Raw genomic sequence first — 20,948 nt, forward strand, 5'->3', positions numbered from 1 at the left:
CCGATCACCACTCAAGTCGGTCTTGTCGATTTAACTCACTAAAAAAATGAGCAATACTGTGATAAGTGTCTTCAGGAGTATCAAAGATTTACAATTATAGGTCCTCGTGAGCTTAACTCAGTTGATATGAACAATGCATAAAATATACAAGGTTTGAGGTTCAAATCCCGGCCACCACAAAAAGAAAAGATTTACAATTATAGATTCATAGGAATTTGGTAAATAAACCGCTTTGTTAAAAGTTTAAGGTCATGAACATATGGTTGGTAGTTGATTGGTAGAATATTAGTAAAACAATGAATTGACAAGCTCTATCGCGATTAAGTCTTATCGGTTAGTTCTCTAATGTCTTTCCTTGATCGATTGTGTACTCATTTTATTTTAGCGAAAAAACAGACACTTACGTGTTTGTCTTTCCGCTCTTTTTATTACGCTAACGCGTGTAGATTATCAACGATATTTTATAGAAATTTCTGTGTAAATTACCAACAATATATACAGAACCGGCCTAAGGGGGCCGCCACTAAAGCAAGAGTTCATGAAGTACATAAGTAAATTAACTTAATTTGAAACTTACCAACTCTCCTCAATTTAGAACTTTTGCTTCTCCTCAAACAAAAGTCCTGCAAAATTAGGTTCAAGGTATAAACTTCAAAAATTGCATAATATATCAGTGATTCATTGGTTTGCTTCTTCACTTGCTCTTTAGCCTTCACCACCCTTTGTTTCATGAAAGTCTCTTGATTCATCATCTTCCTGCTTTGTTCTATTTCAGGTATTGTCCTGAATTTCGAGAGTACCTTTTGGACCCCAAGGGGATGGCCACATCTCATGTTGCGGTTCATAAGGACCATAAACTATAGCACAAACTTCAATTCCACAAAGAGTGTTTAGTCCATCAATCTTCAATAGACCCTTCTTCCTTTTCTTGTATGTTGCTTTCCTTATAGTATCATTGACAATGAAGGCAAGTTTCACCTTGGTTGTGACTAGAACAACTAAAAGGAAAACTAAACAAAAAAGTTGATTGTTGTGATTTTTATTTTGTGAAGAATATCTTGTTAATTTTGTATATATCGAACAATTTGATATACTTGCTTTGATTTATAAATGGTATTATATACATGTGTGCCTAATTTCCAACAGGCATGTTTCAACCGTAAAATATCACTTTATTTGCGTACCATACATGCAGGATCTAAAAAATCAAGTGCTTTTATGATATTCAATTTTTTACATATATCGTATTTAAAATAATTCAATTGATGTAGCTAACAAGGTTTTGTATATAGCTTGGGATAATTTTTGTCATTGTGAGCTTAGCTCAGTTGGTATGGAGATGCATAAATTGACCTATGTGTCGTACAAGTGGTAGATACTTAGACCTCTTAACTATTTGATCCATTGTCGGTGACTATGAAAAAAACATTTTTGTGAGAAATCCACCACTTAAATAGATCTTAATTACCTCAAGGGTTGGTCTCTACAGTTGCACGCATAGGATATCTTTGAATTACAAAAATAAAAAACCAAAAAACTTGTGTTTACCAAAGTGGAAAATCGTGGCTATATTGAGGAACATATAACTTGAGGATTGCCGCAAAATAGTAGCAACAATCAAATTTTGTATTACCTACAGCTATGTAGATTACACCCTTTAACCTACTTTAAGATGAACATTAGAGTAGAACTCTAATTTGGATATGAAATGAGAAACTGGGATTTGAAGAAATCCTTATCACCGAGAACTAATGCCATACAGGCAAACTTAATTGAGGTTTGCAGAAATTAGCTTCTCTTAAACATAAAGTAGCCATTATTAAATGGAAAATGTGTTATGCACTCATGATTCCATTAAATAACTTCAAGAGTGAAAGAAATAGAGAGACCGATATAATAGATCGGTGATATGATAGAAAGCAAGATAGATAGAAAATGATGTGTTAAATGGGTGTTAGGGAGTTAGAAGTGGCCAAATATCACTATTGTAAATATATCACATTTACACTCACATTGTAACACAGGTAGTTCAAACATCATTCTCGTTAAATAAATGGAAAAATGTGTGTTCAAGCATATATGATAGTTGTCTATGTAGGACGGTGGTTCATCGTTTGGTATTTAGAATAAAACGAACCGAATCATCACCACAATTTAGAAAACTAAACTGAATTGTTAATGATTCGTTTCAAACCAAATTGAACTCGACGATTATATAGGTTTAGGGCACTGGTCATGTGGTACCAAACCAAACCATGACTATTACTTGGACTATTTTAAAACATAAACAACTGAACCGAATTGTTCCGATAGTTTACTAACTGAATAGTTCGGCTTGTGAATTGTTAGTCACGGTTCGGTTTTTTCGTTTCGGGTTCTCTGGGTTTTTAAAGTTCCCTACTTGGCAGTGTCCTGTGATTAGGCCTACCTATGCTTCCATTGACAGCAAAAGGTTATACTCTATTCAATTGATGACCCTTTTAGTTCCGCCACCCGTGCGGTCAACACCTTGGGATGACTAAAAAACTAATACAATAATTTAATTATGATTTCTTACAGGAATTTCAGTTTGAATAATGAGAAATTCTTAGGTGGTCTAGAACCAAGAAATTTTCTTTGGTCACAACCAAAGAAAGAAGAGAGAGAAGAGAGAAGAGAGAGAAAATGGAAAGTATTTGTTTATTTGTGAAGAGAGAGATAAGGCAAAAACTCTATGTGTGACCAAACCAAATTTCTTGATCCTGGTTCACACAAGAGTTTCTCTTGAATAATTGTGTCTTGAACCAAAGGATGTCACCTGAACAAGCGGCAAATAAGCTGCTTAAGTACACTGTGTGACCAAATCAATCATGACATCAAAGAATCACTTTTATACTTTCCTAATTCCTTATAGTCAAAGTATCTATAAATCTAAAGACTCAATCTTTGTATTAAATTATAATCTATAAATCTAGAGGCTCTATATTTGTATTAATTTATATTCCCTCCGTCCCGGAATAACTGACCCATTTTCTAAAAAAAGTGTCTCAAAATAACTGACCCATTTCAATTTTCAATACAACTTTCATCATTCCCAATACAATATAACACTAAATAATACTACTTTTATCATTCCCAATACAATATATTCCACTTTCCCCTTTATTTATAAACTTTTCTTAATCTGTGTGAAAAACCAAAGTAGGTCAATTATATCGGGACGGAGGTAGTATATGATATGATGAACCTTTTCCCCCCTTTTGGTGTGATCTCGGGTAGCTATGCTTCTATTGTGTGCAAGAGCCATTTCCACTCATGAGATAGCTTCCTTTCTTTTGTCAATAAAGTTTGAGATTTATTATCGAGCTTTATAACGCAAGCTTGTAATTTAAGTATGGACATTAAGATGTTGAAAGGTCTTTGGTGTGGGCTAAACAAAAAAAAACTAAACAAAAAGTTTGAAATTTATTGTTGCTCGTTTTTCTACCGAAAAGACGGACTCAAACGTGTTTATATCCATTTTTTAATTATGTTTTCTTTTTTAGGTATAATTTTTTATTTTATACTCTATAATATCTATGTTATATAGACATATTTAAAAAATTGTGTTATATGTTTTTAAATTTAAACTAGTTACAAACTCGTGCTTCGCACGGGGGTTCAGTAACGTATTTGACAAAATATTATATTGGAAGGATAGATTACGAAATGACATATAATTATAAACCATAATACAATATTTAGAGTACTCTTGCATTACGGATTACAAAATTAAATCTTCAAAATGACTTGATCACGAGTAACAAATGAAAACATATTTAGTCATCGGTAGAAACACTTTTCCAGTAATAATTGATATCTATCTATAAACCAATGAAAATCCTATTACCAAAGCTACCTGATTTATATCATTTTGACTTTCAGCTTCAACGTATATAAATCCTTTCACATGATCTACAGCAAAGGCAGATATTAACTGCAATTTAGTATCCAGTTCTTTCAGGTGAACAAACTTCTGCATCAGACAGATAGTTGAAAGCCTCTCTACCTGATTTTTATCATTTTGTGTTTTAGCTTCAACGTATATAAATCTTTTCACATGATCTACAACAAAGGCTAGGGATGTCAATGGATACCCATGGGTACGGATAATATGATACTCGTCCCCGCCCCGTTGGATAAATATGATACCCGTGCCCGCCCCGTATCCTCGTGGGTACCCACTATACGGGCACCCGTGGGTATTGAGGTATCCATGGGTACCCATGGAGTTTTGAATTTATTTATTTTTTTGTACAAATAATAACTTTTTTTAATTACCAAAAAACTTCAACTTTTAAACATCTATATATAATCCACTCAAATTTCATAAATCATACATAATTCATAGAAAATTCATGATTCTTATATAATCTATATGTTTTATGATGTGAATGAAGTGAAAACGGTGAACTTAATAAGATGAATTAAAAAAATTTAAAATAAAAATAGGTTATTATTGACGATTTTTAGGTGGGTGGTAAAATTTTCTTCAATAAGGTACCGACTTTAAGTAATAAGATATGATATATAAAGATATATTAGTAATTTACTTAATTTATTATCGGGTATGGGTACCCGTGGGTATGGATACAATCCAATCCGTGTCTGTGTCCATATAATAATGGGTAGTCAAATACCCATTTATTATACCCGTGGATACCCGTGTAGCTACCCTCTCCGTGCCCGTACGGATTTTACCCACGGGTACCCGTGGGCATGGGTATTTTTGCCACCCCTAGCAAAGGCAGATATTAACTGCAATTTAGTACCACGTATATAAATCCTTTCACATGATCTACAACAAAGGTAGATATTAACTGCAATTTAGTATCCAGTCCTTTTAGGTGAACAAACTTCTGAATTAGACAGATAGTTGAATGCCTCGCTACTTGATTTATATCATTTTGCCTTTCAGTTTCAACGTATATAAATCATTTCACCATATCACATTATCAGATATATCCAAACTTTTAATCTTTCCCAAATATGTTGCAAGCTATGGTTTCTGATGTTAACCATCACAACAAAGTTTATACAATCTATGATTTATTCTCATTTGAGAAATACACTTAGCCAATGATATAATTTAGAACTGAATAAACTGACAATTAATTTATAATTATAGAGCATCTAGTTTACTATTGTAGAATATAGAAAAATAGGTGTTCAATTACTGGAAAAGACCCGTCTTATCATGCAAAAATTAAAAGTTACTTCCGGCGGAAGTCTAAAACTTGCTTTCCACCACACATCAAGTAATTTCACACCCTTTCCCTATTTTTCTTTCAGCAAGATTATTGTTTCATGCCTAATCCCGAGTTCCCACAAACTTAAATTCTCTCCAAACCTCAACCCCCCCTCCTCAACAGGTAGGTGTTATTTTGAGTGAAAAAATAGGTGGAATATTAACGTAAGACTTCTCAGACCAAACTGAAGAGGGGAAGACTGGCGCTGACATAATTTATAATTCTCTTTGAGTTGCCCAACAACTCAGAAAGACAGACATGGGACAACGAATAACACAAAACAGTTAGTGTTGGGGATAACCTAATAGTAAGTAGATCAAAATCAAACTATAACCAAGACTTTTAGCAGTTTCTTTTGAAAACATTATATTTATTTATCAGCTTGTCTAGATCAAAAGACAGACTTTTAGCAGACTAAAAGAAGCCGAGAGAGTAATGAATTATATCTCACCTGCCCGACAACAGCCAGACCATCCGCAAGAAGGGACACTGCCAAACAAACCTGCAGACAGACTTGAAATGCAGCCACGAATGTTGCTCCATGGTGTGCAACTAATGATGCAACCAGTGTAATAGAAAACCTGCAAGACAATAATGAAACGGGAAGGACAATCAATGGAACTACCAATTTGAACAAAAAAGGAGTAGCACGTAGTAAATTTCTAAGACAACTTTGACGTGCCAAATTTGTGTATAAACCTAAAATAACATTTAACAATTTGTTTCTATAATATCCCCAGGAAGCAATCTCTGGTAAGAAATTAATGACATCCATTTCGTATATATAAGCATAATAAACCTTTACCATTTTTGGCAAATCGGTCGAATTGCAAATGTTTGATGCTTGAAGGTATAAGATTAACTTGTTTGTTCAAACTCCACATGAGTATAGCTAAAAGTAGATACCATGACTTTGTTTGGCACATATATGGTATTCTTATAACAATGTAAATTGAGGAAAATAAAATCTTTTATCATAAGCTTTCAAGTCAGTATTTGACAAAGAGACATAAAGTCACATATATACTTTAAAATTAATAGTTATATTCATCCGTTGAATATAATTATTTGTTAATTTAAAAGTCAATAAGAAGTCAGTATTTGACAAAGAGAACATAAAGTCACATATATGTTTCTTACTACCAACTTTTTAAATGTAGTTGTTTACTCTCCTTAAAAATGTAGAGAAGTTTAAAAAATGTCGGGTCAAACGATACCTTAATCTCCCACAACGGCAATGTAGAAGCAACTGAATTTGGGATAAAAAATTGAAAAATAGTTAAAAATATAAAAATTGGAAAATAATTAAAAGTTATTAAAAATATAAAAATTAGAAAATAATTAAAAAAAAATTGGTTGGGGGTAAAAATGGAAATTCATAGGCCTAACTTCTCCTTAAAAATGTAGAGAAGTTTGAAAAAAGTCGGGTCAAACGATACCTTAATCTCCCACAACGGCAATGTAGAAGCAACTGAATTTGGGAGAAAAAATTGAAAAATAATTAAAAGTTATTAAAAATATAAAAATTAGAAAATAATTAAAAAAAATTGGTTAGGGGCAAAAATGGAAATTCATAGGCCAACATTCAAAAAAAAAAACCCTCCAATAATTGAATTACCAAAATGCCCGCGTAAGACTTCTCAGACCAAACTGAGGAGGGGAAGACTGACGCTGACATAATTTATAATTCTCTTTGAGTTGCCCAACAACTCAGAAAGACAGACATGGGACAACGAATAACACAAAACAGTTAGTGTTGGGGATAACCTAATAGTAAGTAGATCAAAATCAAACTATAACCAAGACTTTTAGCAGTTTCTTTTGAAAACATTATATTTATTTATCAGCTTGTCTAGATCAAAAGACAGACTTTTAGCAGACTAAAAGAAGCCGAGAGAGTATTGAATTATATCTCACCTGCCCGACAACAGCCAGACCATCCGCAAGAAGGGACACTGCCAACCAAACCTGTAGACAGACTTGAAATGCAGCCACGAATGTTGCTCCGTGGTGTGCAACTAATGATGCAGCCAGTGTAATAGAAAACCTGCAAGACAATAATGAAACGGGAAGGACAATCAATGGAACTACCAATTTGAACAAAAAAGGAGTAGCACGTAGTAAATTTCTAAGACAACTTTGACGTGCCAAATTTGTGTATAAACCTAAAATAACATTGAACAATTTGTTTCTATAATATCCCCAGGAAGCAATCTCTGGTAAGAAATTAATGACATCCATTTCGTATATATAAGCATAATAAACCTTTACCATTTTTGGCAAATCGGTCGAATTGCAAATGTTTGATGCTTGGAGGTATAAGATTAACTTGTTTGTTCAAACTCCACATGAGTATAGCTAAAAGTAGATACCATGACTTTGTTTGGCACATATATGGTATTCTTATAACAATGTAAATTGAGGAAAATAAAATCTTTTATCATAAGCTTTCAAGTCAGTATTTGACAAAGAGACATAAAGTCACATATATACTTTAAAATTAATAGTTATATTCATCCGTTGAATATAATTATTTGTTAATTTAAAAGTCAATATGAAGTCAGTATTTGACAAAGAGAACATAAAGTCACATATATGTTTCTTACTACCAACTTTTTAAATGTAGTTGTTTACTCTCCTTAAAAATGTAGAGAAGTTTGAAAAATGTCGGGTCAAACGATACCTTAATCTCCCACAACGGCAATGTAGAAGCAACTGAATTTGGGAGAAAAAATTGAAAAATAGTTAAAAATATAAAAATTGGAAAATAATTAAAAGTTATTAAAAATATAAAAATTAGAAAATAATTAAAAAAAAATTGGTTGGGGGTAAAAATGGAAATTCATAGGCCTAACTTCTCCTTAAAAATGTAGAGAAGTTTGAAAAAAGTCGGGTCAAACGATACCTTAATCTCCCACAACGGCAATGTAGAAGCAACTGAATTTGGGAGAAAAAATTGAAAAATAATTAAAAGTTATTAAAAATATAAAAATTAGAAAATAATTAAAAAAAATTGGTTAGGGGCAAAAATGGAAATTCATAGGCCAACATTCAAAAAAAAAAACCCTCCAATAATTGAATTACCAAAATGCCCCTCCTAGGGACAAAATGGTAATTTCAAGGGACATTTCTTTTTAGATTAGTTATAGATTTGAAGGGTAAATTTGTAATTATTAGAAAAATGTCCAATAAAACTTATTAGTTGGTTTTTGAATTTTCATGTATACTAGTTATCAGCCCGTGCTTCGCACGGGGTGGATTGCTTTTTTTCGGATAATTTTGTTGGCAAACACATTTGTTAACGCTTAAAAGTGAACTGATTGCGAACATAGATATTACATGCATATAAATATAAAAAGCCATGATCCATAACATACCAAATCCTAGATAGGTCTACCATAAAAGAAACCAAAACAAAAGTTATACAACATAGATTTTGAAGTAGTTGTGTTTGATGGAATACAAAGTTAAATTTCCAAAACTCCCAAAAGTAAGCACTACCTTTCATTGTTTACTGGCCGCGGATGTGTCTGACATACATTTTTGTTGGTGGATCTTCCAAATCAAAGATCAACCTGTCACTCTCTTGTAAGTCGTGGTCTCTGACGAAGTTAGATCATTCACCACCCAAAGATTTCTCAGCATTCCCCCCTGCCAGCAGTTGTTACCTTGCAATTATATGTCTTGTGTGTCTCTACATCCTCTAAAGTCATCCTTAGATACTTCCTCTTCAAGACTCTTTTGGATATTTGATTAGGAAAATGCTATATGAAATCAAAAATGAAAGTGTAAAAGCACATAGATAGCTTGAGCAGAAACTACTTCTTTAAGGCTGATGTTGTGAGACGCTAATATATTACAGTTATAACACCATCTAAATCTAATGTAACAACAGAGGATATGTGGTATGTTATCTCTTTTCAATTGTTTTATTCATTTGCTACATTTGTCTGCATTTTTTGATAGTCAGCAAGTTTTCATAACTTTATTTTTTGTAGAATATATAGAAATATATTGGAGAAAAACAGAATAATATAGATTGAAATATTTATTTCACAATAGCAGATGATGCTAGATTTATTAAAAATAGCTTTTTACATACCAAGGCTTGGGGTCTTTCAATGAAGGCCAAAGCTGCTGTCACATTCTTCTGAAAGTGATGATAATGCACCGCATTAGTTCTTTGCAAATTGTTGACAGCACCTACATTTGGCTGAATTTCATTTTCAGTTCCTGCTTCATCCTTACCATTCGTTTGTTCAGTGTCAGTGTCATCGTCTGAAATAATTTCAATAGGTTCTTCTTTAACTCGCACGGGGAAAACATTTGGAATGTGAAATGGTCCTAGTTGTGTCAACTTATACATATTCTTGTTGCCTCGTAGTCGAGCCTAATCTTGGTTGGAACCAAAAATCCAAACTCTTTAGCAATTTTGATTCCATTACCCATGTACACCCCTATCTCATCCATGCCAAAGTGTGTGACATAGTTAATCCCTTCATCATAAAGAAGCAATCTAGGAGACTCGAATTTTTTGATAATGTATCTCAGATAAATTTTGACTATTCTCACCTCTGAACTTCCCTAGATTAAACTTTTTGGCCTTTCAACCAAGTAATTTTACGATTTGAATATTGTTGAAATATTAACATTCTTTTTGGAGCGCAGAAAAAATCGAAACAAAATGGAATCATTCATTTTCAGACTAACTTTCTATACCTAGAATATACATCTATTCATTCTTTAGCTAGAAAGAGTATATCTCCGTACGCCTAGATAAATTATGTATGATGATCTAGAAAGAGTATATCTCCGTACGCCTAGATAAATTATGTATGATGATCAAGACCACTAAAAAATATGTATCTATTAACAAATTTATTAAAATTTGGGAATAGATACTCATAGAAATGAATCGCCGGGAACCAGATTTGAACTGGTGACACGAGGATTTTTAGTCCTCTGCTCTACCGGCTGAGCTATCCTGACCATTCTTGACACACCACCCTAATTTTAGGAAATTACTTGAGTCTATATCAACTAAATAAAAATAAATACTTTTTGTTTTGAATTTTAATTAAAAAAAAGGATATAGGATAAAAATTTAGCGAATTAAATGGGCTTTTGGGGATAGAGGGACTTGAACCCTCACGATTTCTAAAGTCGACGGATTTTCCTCTTACTAAAAATTTCATTAATGTCGGTATTGACATGTAGAATGAGACTCTATCTTTATTCTCGTCTGATTAATCCGTTATTCAAAAGATCCATCAGACTATGGTGGAGTGACTGATTTGATCAATCAATATTATTCCATTGAAAGAGTAAATGTTGTCAACTCCATTTGTTAGAACAACTTCCATTGAGTCTCTGCACCTATCCTTTTTTGATTTTAACTTTCTGAACTTTTATTTATTTGAAAAAAGGGTTTTTGAAGAACATTATTCTGTTCAACACCACTCTTATGAGTTCAATAACATTTTCTTAGGGTTCAATAACGTTCTTCTGTTCCTTTCTTTCCTTTCCCTCAATTTAGGTTCAATAGAAAGAAAACATAATAAGATTTTGTCAAAGAAAAGAAAGATTATGATAACTTTGGGAGAGAAATTCCAATTAGTCAAAGTAATCTTCGCACGGGTTGAATAACATATTTTTTCAAAAATTTAGCTCTGAAGGAGAAATGTTCAAATTACGGAAAATTGCTGGCCTTCATAAATGTGAAAATCAAAGCCGCACAAACCAAAATTTTTAATTTAGATAAATTTCCCTACTTTATGATTCCCTTCAAAGAAATAACAACTACATTTTCAATTCTTTCTCTAAAAAATATATGCATCAAGCAGAATTAGTGCATTTGTTTATTTTTCCAAAAGGTACATACTCTTTTACTTGGACTATATACACAAGGAGCACCGACCAAATTTGGATAGGGGACAAGGAGTAGGTAATGTAAATATGATTGAAAGACTAATTAATAATAATTTGCATTTCATAAACTTATTCAAATGTAAGGATTAATATGAAAACTGTAGTCACAGATCCATGCTCCTTCCGAACCCATCCATTCTTCATAGGTTTCTTTCACATTTGTTTCTTCTCTCAAATTGGCCATCAGAACCTACACTCACCAATATAAGCAACAATGAAATTTCAATTAGGTAATGGTCATATAAAAGATAAAATTAAACAAATCATAAAGCTATGGTCCCATAAGGAAGATAAAAAACAAATTGCTTTTGTTGCTTCTCATCTATGGTTTTATTGGTATTTGAGAAATGATCATTCCATTCAAACAATGATGAAATTTCAAATCACACCACAATCCTAATTATTTCACACAATTGTAATCAAATGTGGCCTAAATTGTTGCTACATAAACGTTAAAAAACTGGATTTGGATTTGAGAAATGATATTTAAACATCCATTTAGTGACAACTTTTGCAACAACTTTCTCTCTCATACTCACATTACTTTTTACTTTATCTCTCTATTGATATGGTTTTCGTGCCAATACCACTTTTTTCTTTGTAAAATATGGTTGTCAAATAAGTTGTCACCAAATTGGTCGTTCAAATAACACTTCTCTTTGGATTCATATAAATTTGTGACATAATTATTGATCTTGGTTGTTTTATTTCAAATCAATGGTGAAGATTGTTTAAAAGTTACTATTTAGTAAAGATCAAATGTGAACCGAATGATCTTAAATCAACATGAACAAATGCTTAGTGTTTTTTTTTTTGGTAGAAGGTGAATGCTTAGTGTAACAAAGCACATGTCTGTTTCATACATGCACTACTTTGGCAAAAGAATAACATGCACAATTTCACTCAACTGGCAAATTCCATTCATTAAGAAGCAAAACCCCCAAATAGCTCACTAATCATTTTAGTTCTTTGACAGTGTGATTTCAACAGCCATACAAAGACACAAACTACAATTAAAACAGAAGTCTAAAATAGAAAAGGAGGAAAAAAGATGGATCCTAGTAGTTCTTATTTTTAAGGAAGGGTCCAGATTTTCTTCACATGTTTTATTCACTACCTAAACCACCTTAAGCTATTTCTTACATATATTGAACTACTGGAAATGAGTTAGACTTCATGTGTAGTGTGTATCGGAAGGGATGTCTTCAATGAATCAGCAATGCTTCTAACTTCAGCAATCATGGCCACCACGTCATTTAGTTTGTTAACTGCAGAGCCAACACCCTGCGATTCCGAAATACATCGAACCAGTCAATGATCAATAACTTGCCACCAGAAAGGTATAGTAAGTTTATCATTATGATTTCTAATTTACAATAAAAAAATTATTGGGAGGAAATCTTTACCACGCCAGAAGCTCCAGCAGTGATAGCCATAGGTGCTGTTACAGCACTTGGCCCGGATGAACACATGACAGGTATCTTAACAGCTCGTGATATAGAATATGCAGCAGCTAAAGTTGGTGTTGCCTACAATAATAAGTGAACAGAATTTTGATAATTTAATGAAGGGTTTGTCAAATGCAATCATTATCTAGCAATTAAAAGGATTCTCTATGTCAAAGTTTTGCGTTGAGAAGTTAAAGTTGTCGTAACATTGTGTTGAGAAGTTAAATGGTCTCTACTTAATTTGCAAAATTACTCGTCATTAAGGCTCATGATATGAATGCGTTTTGAACCAAATTTTACCTCTTCCATTCTGGTTTTTTTGTTACAACTGTTGGCCACTTGGTGAAATAAAATCTTTAAGAAAAATGATGTCTAATGAGCATAATTCTTTTATCTGCTTTTTTTTTTCTTTCTATTAGTAAGCGATTTTTGAACTGAATTTGTGAATTTGGTGATCTTAAATTAAGCTAACCAAAACAAATATTCGGACTCTTCATATGAATCCTTCAAAGTGGACATAAAAAATTCTTAGGTCTACCTTTATAGTTTTATCAAATTCTTGTTATTCCTTTAGGACCAAAATCAATCTATAGATTGTTTCAATGAAAAATATAAATGAGGGTCAAAAATCATAATAATTAAGATGAAACTAATTGGAACCATTGAAGGAACGAATAATTTGAAAATTATGATTACATATTAGCTAAAATTATAAAAGCGAGCGCTACTGTCATAGAGTTACCAAAAAGGAATTAACACCAATATTTACATCACAAAAAATGAAATAACTTTGACAGTTTCTATTCCAATATTCTCAAGAAAAATGAGGATTCCCATGATATGGAAATTAACTTGTAATGTATTTTCTAGCTTCATTATACACTTCATTATATGTATATTGATTGACACACGTTTTCCAAAAGCGCACAAACAAAATTTCTATAACAATGGGAAGCTATTCAGTTCTCCAAAAGCACACAGGTTAATTTGTTTATAGGTAAATAATATAGAATTATTAATGTGATAATAACATAATATCATGAGAGTTGACAACACGACTTCTCCTTAAAAAAAACCGAGTTTTATTTTTACAAAAAATATGTCTTACCACTAACTCGAGAAATAGTTTCATAATGGACCGAAAAAGCCAAAAACATGAGAATTCCTTGGGAAGCATATTGGGGTCAAATATCCTAATTACAATGGATTTAAAAAAAATTAAGAGTTTTTTTTTTAGGGCAAAAGAGTTAATTAAGGTGCCAAATTTTTAACTAAAGCCCCAAGGTTGAAGAGTGAATAATGCATCCAAGTGATCAATTGGGAAATTGGCAGTGAGACCTATCAGTAAAAAAACAAATATTAAGGTACATGGTTTTTTTTCTTTCAAGGTACATGGTTTGAAAGATATATCTTATTATTGAATCAATGCCATCAATAAAAAACTATTAATGGGTGATATGTTCATTTAACATATTCACTTAAATATCAAAAATAGTTTCATGTGCATTTGTTTGACGATAAGTGTTTGCATAGTATTCTTAAAAAAAAGTGTGTGTATGGTTATATTTTAGCTTATTCTAGATATTGTCCTATTTTAATTATTTATTTTATAAATAATTATCCTAATATATTGTTAACATTTTACGTCTCCATTTTAGTTATAAAAGTGTTAAAAATGAGGTATCCATTCAAAAATGAATATATTTTAATTGTATGACCATTAAAATATTACTAATCATTCATCTTAAAATATTTTGTTAAAAGATTTATATTATTTAAATCTTTGACATTTCTTAGAAATATGAGTGCTATATACACTTGCTATTTTCTATGTATGTGCATATTTTTCCAGTTTCCAATCTGAGCATATTTTTGAACCATTGTACAGAAGATTTTGGTATCCTAGTAAGATTGTTTTTGAAATCCACATAGTAGAGCCCAAAGCGTACTGTATATCCCATCTTCCACTCCCAATTATTAAGTAATGACCACACAAAGTAACCCCTCACATTGCAACCATCTTCCCTGCATTGAGTTCATATTATCTCCGGATCAAGGGAGTTACCAATTAATCTTATATAGTAACATAATCTAGATTCAAGAATTCAAAGACTAATGAATTTGCAATAATAATGAATACCTTATAGCAGCTGATAGATTTGAGAGATAGTCCCTATTATATCTTATCCTCTTGTCATCATCTAATGCCTTTTGTAAGGTCATCAAGGGTCTACTTGGATCATCCATTCCTGCAGTCAAAAATATAATAAAAACGTTAAAAAAATAAAATCTGAGCACTGAGATGGATCTAATATAAATGGACGTATAGCGCACGGACACAAACCACCACATTGACGCTGACATGTTGACACGTATTATAGTTTACAAAAATTGAAAGCACGTGTGTCGGTGTCTTACACGCCTTCAATATGAGGTGTCGGTACTACATAGTAGTTATTAAACTCAATCAAGACTAACTTCATCGCACGAAACTACTAACCGTTCTCGGTTGTGATCACTGGTGTGTTTTCATATTTACTTTTCACATGTTTCATTAATTTTCTGATTCCCCATGGGACTATGTGTAGCCAACTTGAAGCTGCCTACAAAAATGAAATTGGTGTTGATTTAATAGCATGAAGTGTATTTGTAAATTTTAGCAATGGTGGTTTAATTTCTGAGCATACCTTATCTCCAATTGTAGCTCCTCTTTTGTATGCTAAATATCAGAAACTTCCATTCAGCTTAAGGCTATGAATTGATGAAATGAACCAAAGGTTTTACAATTTGCTTCAATAGTAGCTTACCTGTTGTAATAACAGCAACATCAGATATAGCATCTTGCATAATCAGTTTATGAATCCGAGTCCTGTCGTTTCGAGTATTCAATGAGGTGTAATGGTTTATACCAACAAAAACCAATGATCCCACAAGCAAGTTTGAGGTTGCATCAGTAATCTCTGGCTATAGTGATCAACCAAACAAAAAAATGAAACATATTAAATATCTATAATCAAAGGATTTTATTGGCGCCGTCAAGCACCCCTTTTTTTATCAACTAAACAAAGGAATAGATTTAGTGTATACCTTTGTGCAGTCATAGCAAGTGGCACAATGACCACAAGGAACAAATAAACAATTGCGATGTTCATCATAACAAATTATACATAACTTTTCATCATATAACTCCTCTGACACATCTGAATTTGTTTCTTCCTTTTCATGAAAAATGTTTGTTCCATATGTCACTGGATTAGGCTGCATCAGAGGTTCGGTTTCAGTTACTTGCGCGTCAACGACATTGTGAATTTTGCCATAATCAGCTCCAAGGCATTTCAATATCATAAAAATCACAATCATGAAAAGTCCTTCAAAATGAAAAAGGTAAAAGTCACATAGATATAAAAAAAATGTAACATAGGAAACAAAGTTTTCATAAAATAATAATAGTTTAATTTAAGGTACCTAGTAGGATTATGTAGGAAAATTATACAATAAGATGATATGAATAATAGCACTGATTACGTAGTCTTACATTTTTTGGTGTTGTTAGAACTAAATACTATGTGATAGGGAAAAAAGGGTCAAGTTTGCACGATCCATTCCGAGTCAATCACTTATTCGTGGCTTTCGTAGTATCATATGTCTTTGCAGAAACATTGATATGCAAAGTCAAGACTATGTTCCTAGAATTCATCTTTAGAATCCCAATTTGGTACCTATCATCTTCCTCAACAATGTATTCAGATTGTTTACCTGCCAATTATAGTAATTAATCAGAACACAATTTCAACACAAGCACACTACATTTTTCAAATTTTCTAATGTTATTAAAAGATTATGTTAATGTCACTTTTTTCATAAGCATATGTGAAGAAATTTATCTAAGTCAGCTGTTATCGAAATTTGAGTTGCGACATAAATGTTTATTGTTAACGCAACTATGCAGTTGCGATTGAGGCCATATTTTACTGCTTTCTACCACAAAATTATACATTACAAAGCAACCACTATTTAAAATTAAAATCTTGGTCATGCAGCAAAGATAAAAGAGTAAAAGATAGAACCAATGGTACTAACCTCAAACTTGATGTTTGCTCAAATTGATTGAAAGTTTCTCTTGTATAACTTGTACCACTACCAATAGCATCTTGTTCTCCTTGTCAGCCATTTTCTCAAAATAATACCAACAATGCACTTACACTGTTATTATGCAAATTTCACTTTAGTCCCCCTAAATTTTTTCAATAATTGACAATAATGTATTAATAACATGTCAGCATAGGGTAAATACATACCTTCGATGGCCTTCCCCAAGTTTTGCCATGTTCCCATCGTAAGTAGGGATAAAGGTGTCACTGGCTACTGAAACCATAAAATCCGAGGCTGCCATCTGCGATGAGTGATTCTGGAACTGCTACAAATCATCACTGTCAGCAGCATTTCCTTTTTCACCTGAAATTGCAAACGCAGAAAGTCAGATGTGGCACAGCAGAATAATGTCAAATTCAAAGACTGAAAATGAGGATCATTGAGAGAAAATGCATCTTTCAGATCAGGTCCAACCATTAATTAGCGCAAGAACAACTTTCAACAGTTGTGCGATGTCCCAAATAATGAGCAGAAAAATGGAAGGAGATTAAAATGTTGACAAACTCACAATTTGGGGAAATGCTGCTCTGAGTTGTGCAAGCCTACGTTTACCGCCATAAATCTCACCAGCTGCAATATATATCGGTGTCTCCCTACCAAAACTTAAGGCTCGAAGAACTAAGGCCGCCTCTTCTGGTGTCAAAGGACATAGACCTTGTGATCTCCTCTCTTCAGAAATTATCTCCTTTTCTCTCCACCAAGGGAATGCATACCTGAATTACACAAAGGGACAAAGTGTAATCAAAGTGTAACTCATGTGATACATAACCACTACTCTCATATCCAAAAGGTTTCTCTATCAAAGCACAAGTAACTATCATTTACTAAATGATAGAATATGTTGAAGCATTTCACAGTAACCAACTTCAAGAAACATAGTAACTATCATTTATTAATGACAGAAGCAAGAATGAATTAGAAGCCGATACATAGAGCCAAACATGAAACATAAAAATACCTCAATCTTTTGAGCTCTTCGGCTTCTTTCTCTGAGCAACCCTGGGTACAACTTGAGAAAGCCAACATGTCCATCTCATATCTAAGATGCAGTGCCACAAAAGATCCCTTCTCGTGAAGCATCTGAATCAATTTTCGTCCTAAGTTCTCAATTTGAGGAGTGAATTTAATAGCCTGGCAATTGACACGACACCTGAGTTTCTGTAGATCAAGTGGGAGATCATTATTTGCTAGACGTGCATCAGTTCTGTTGAAGTGTAACACCTTGTGCTTTCCATAAAGTGGCAGAATCTGCAGTGTAGAGTCAATGGCGTTGGATTAAAGAAAATGTATGAACTTCTCAAAGTTAGAGAAAAAAACGTTATATCTTATTATACTTTTAAACACTCAGTGAAGTGCTACTCTTTGGAACCTATGTTGGCTATCCTACACCAAAAGCAACTCATGCAACTGATTCATAATTATCTTTGACTGAATCCACTGGTGTTACTGCCTCAATTTATATGTCATCAACCTAACTAAATATTACATGCACAAATTCATGCATCAACAATTTTATGTCATCAACTAAACAAAAATTACTTAATTCATGAAAAAAGGGTCTCAAAGGCAAAAACATAACCACACCAAATAACATGCCAAGATGATAAATATCAGTGTGCCTATTAAACCACAGAATCAAACCCTCAATTAAAACCAAAAAAAGAAACCTGAGCTTTCGCCTTTGCAAGCTTGCTTATCTCGTCAGAATGATCAACACAGTACTGCATATGTTCCTTCAACTTTGGCATGTGCAGAGAGGTTGACACATGAGCCAAAATATAAATAGTCTACCAGATTAAACTCCAAAAGTTTAGAGCAGAAAATTAGTACCCAAACTCCTTGTTAAGGCAATTGGGAGGATCTGTAGAAGCCTTTTCACCACCATATTTTGACACAAAATCATCCTTGACACGCTCTCGAAAGGTCATAGCTTCCAGTTGATTCATCATTCCATTCCAAATTCTGCATCAGAAGTCTATATCAGTTTTTCACACCTTAGACACAACAAAATCATGATTCAATAGCAAACAAAAACAACACAAACAACAACCAAACATCATACTTAACTCATCTAAAAAATTGAAGATTCTTTTTTGCCCTGTACACAATGACAAAATAAATTTTATGACAGGAAACTTGTTTCCAACACCCTTGAAGCAAATCAAAGTTCTGAGCAATCCCATATCTTAGAGAACACCAATACAACAAAAAATATCAATACACAAAAAACCATAGTTCAAATAAACCAAAATCTTTTTACTTGCTATTTTAAATCAAAACAAATTCTCAAAAATAGCTTAATCAAAGCTTATTGCTTTTATCTCAGGATTCTGGAATTGTCTCAAACACAAACCCAATAATATATAAATCAATTTTAATAAACATTACTCAACATCTACTAAAACGACACAAACAGAGGAAAATCACTCAAAAAAAAACAAAAATAACAATAAAATATTGACATAAACAATACCAACTCCCAAAATCACAGTACCTTATGCTTGATGACCAAGAAACCTACAATAAAGAGTAAAAAAAAATTCAGCTTAAACCCAAAATGATGAAAAACAAATAACAGAACAGAAAAATTAAAAACATCCAACAAAAACATAACATGCAAAGCAATCCAAAACAAAATACAAACCTTTACACTTGATAACAATGAAACCTGAAAAAGAAGATTAAAAACAAAGTTAGAACAAAACCAAAGCAATAAAAAACAAACAAAACACAAAAACAGAACAAAATCAAGATAAAATCAAAGAAATCGATCAAAAAAAGAACATGCAAAGCAATCTTAAAAAAAGCACTGACCTTCAAAATTGATAGAAAAGGAACCTGAGGAAGAAGATGAATTAGAAACTCATAACAAAGGCAAAACACAAAAGAAATACAACAAAAAAATAACATGCAAAACGATGAAGATGATGAAGGAACCGGACCAGAACCTGAAATTGAGAACCGGACTCAAGTTATTGTGAGAGACATGAATAAGAAGATAGTGGGAGGAAATGAACGAAATGAAATAGTGGGAGGGAATGAATTGAAATTGCACCTCCCTTCTTCTCCTCTCCCTCGACCTCCCTTCTTTTCCCGTTTTCCCGTTCTGCTCACCTCTCTTCTTCTCTGTCCCCGATCTGTTTTCCTTTTTTTTTTTTTTTTTGCTTCACATATATATAGTGGGGAGATGCTTATTTACTAATTTACAAAATTGCCCCTCTAAGGGGCAAAATGGTAAAATGCGCGGACATGGATTTTCCTATTTAGTTTAGATTTTGATTTGAAAAAGAACAGGTTATAAAGGTAATTTTGTCATCGAAAAGGTTCGACCAAATGAGTGGCGTGTGTTTATATCATCACTTTATAAAGCACAATAGCCAATAGAGTGTAAAAACATTACTTGAGAGAGATAAAATTTCAACTAGGTCGACACCTCAAAAACATCACCTATAATTTGCAGCACCATACAAATTTGTTAATTAATAAAAAAAACAAAGACGAAAGAGCTTTGGAGGGCAAAAGCATTAGACCACTTACAATGGGTTATTGAATCCCACATTCAATATGTTGAAGTCATTGCAGTGCCCTTGTTGAATATCACTTTGAGGAAAGAGAGGGTGAATTAATTCAACTTGTTGAAATGCTGTCCGACCTGCCACGTGGAAGCTCGAGATTGGCCAAAACTGGCGCGTGACGTGCACGCGCCGACAGGAGAGTGTGAGGAACAGGAAAGGCGGAAAGAGAAAGAGGAAGTGATAAAAACATTGCCACGTGGCTTGCTACGATTGGCTGCTTGGATTTTTATCTTCTTAATAATTTGGACTCAATTATTTCATTGCAAATAATTTTTTTTTATTTTTTTTTTTTACCAAAATTCGTCATTTTTTTTCTCTATAAAATGAGACTTGGATCATTTCATTTGGACACAGAAAAAAAAATCAAGTTTTTCACTCTCTTAATCTCATTATTAGTCTTTCTTTTAAAGTTTTAGTCTTTGATTAGTGAAATGGATCCCAATAACAATCAATTCAACACCCAAAATTCTTCTGATTACCCATTTAAATAAATATTGTTTTTAAAAAAAATTAATTGTATTATTTTAATTTAATTTAAATCGATAATTATAATTTTATGTAATTATAAAAACAAAAAT

At 32.7% G+C, this 20,948-nt stretch overlaps 1 protein-coding gene and 1 non-coding gene across 12 annotated transcripts; both read right to left on the bottom strand.

Annotated features, from left to right (window-relative positions):
- Positions 1-10,183: 10,183 nt before the first annotated feature.
- On the bottom strand, positions 10,184-10,256 carry TRNAF-AAA (transfer RNA phenylalanine (anticodon AAA)). Its single transcript has one exon. It is a non-coding gene; the product is annotated as a tRNA-Phe (tRNA).
- Positions 10,257-12,608: 2,352 nt separating this feature from the next.
- Positions 12,609-20,069, bottom strand: LOC146898126 (beta-glucosidase 25-like). 11 transcript variants are annotated; one of them, XR_015022234.1, is made up of 12 exons: positions 19,744-19,949; positions 19,610-19,633; positions 19,440-19,463; positions 19,290-19,312; positions 18,863-18,980; positions 18,463-18,757; positions 17,754-18,043; positions 17,304-17,508; positions 16,942-17,098; positions 16,724-16,846; positions 16,179-16,399; positions 15,731-16,011 (listed from the first exon to the last, which is right to left on the bottom strand). XR_015022234.1 is itself a non-coding variant. In XM_085734244.1 (9 exons), exons 4-9 carry the CDS (start codon positions 16,001-16,003, stop codon positions 12,709-12,711), a joined length of 690 nt encoding a protein of 229 aa, XP_085590370.1. In that variant the 5' UTR covers positions 16,004-16,011; positions 16,179-16,399; positions 16,724-16,846; positions 16,942-17,016; the 3' UTR covers positions 12,609-12,708. The 11 variants fall into 11 exon arrangements, 3 of the variants coding, with proteins under 3 accessions (XP_085590370.1, XP_085590368.1, XP_085590369.1); XR_015022240.1 differs by lacking the exon at positions 18,863-18,980 and having other exon boundaries at positions 18,463-18,534; positions 18,626-18,757; positions 19,744-19,948; XR_015022237.1 differs by lacking the exon at positions 18,863-18,980 and having other exon boundaries at positions 19,610-19,743; positions 19,851-20,069.
- Positions 20,070-20,948: the final 879 nt, after the last annotated feature.

The sequence above is a fragment of the Medicago sativa genome, chromosome 8 (genome assembly GCF_051527215.1).
Source record: "Medicago sativa cultivar Bolivia chromosome 8, Bolivia_mono, whole genome shotgun sequence".
Classification (NCBI taxonomy): Eukaryota; Viridiplantae; Streptophyta; class Magnoliopsida; order Fabales; family Fabaceae; genus Medicago; species Medicago sativa.

Bases quoted from the DNA above. Each gene is read 5' to 3' on its own strand.
- LOC146898126 (XM_085734243.1), bottom strand. From the start codon at position 16,003: ATGATTGTGATTTTTATGATATTGAAATGCCTTGGAGCTGATTATGGC. The intron at 15,608-15,730 runs GTATACACTAAA...TGATCACTATAG, and splicing joins CTTGCTATGACTGCACAAAG to CCAGAGATTACTGATGCAAC. The intron at 15,247-15,330 runs GTATGCTCAGAA...TCATTTTTGTAG, and splicing joins GAGCTACAATTGGAGATAAG to GCAGCTTCAAGTTGGCTACA.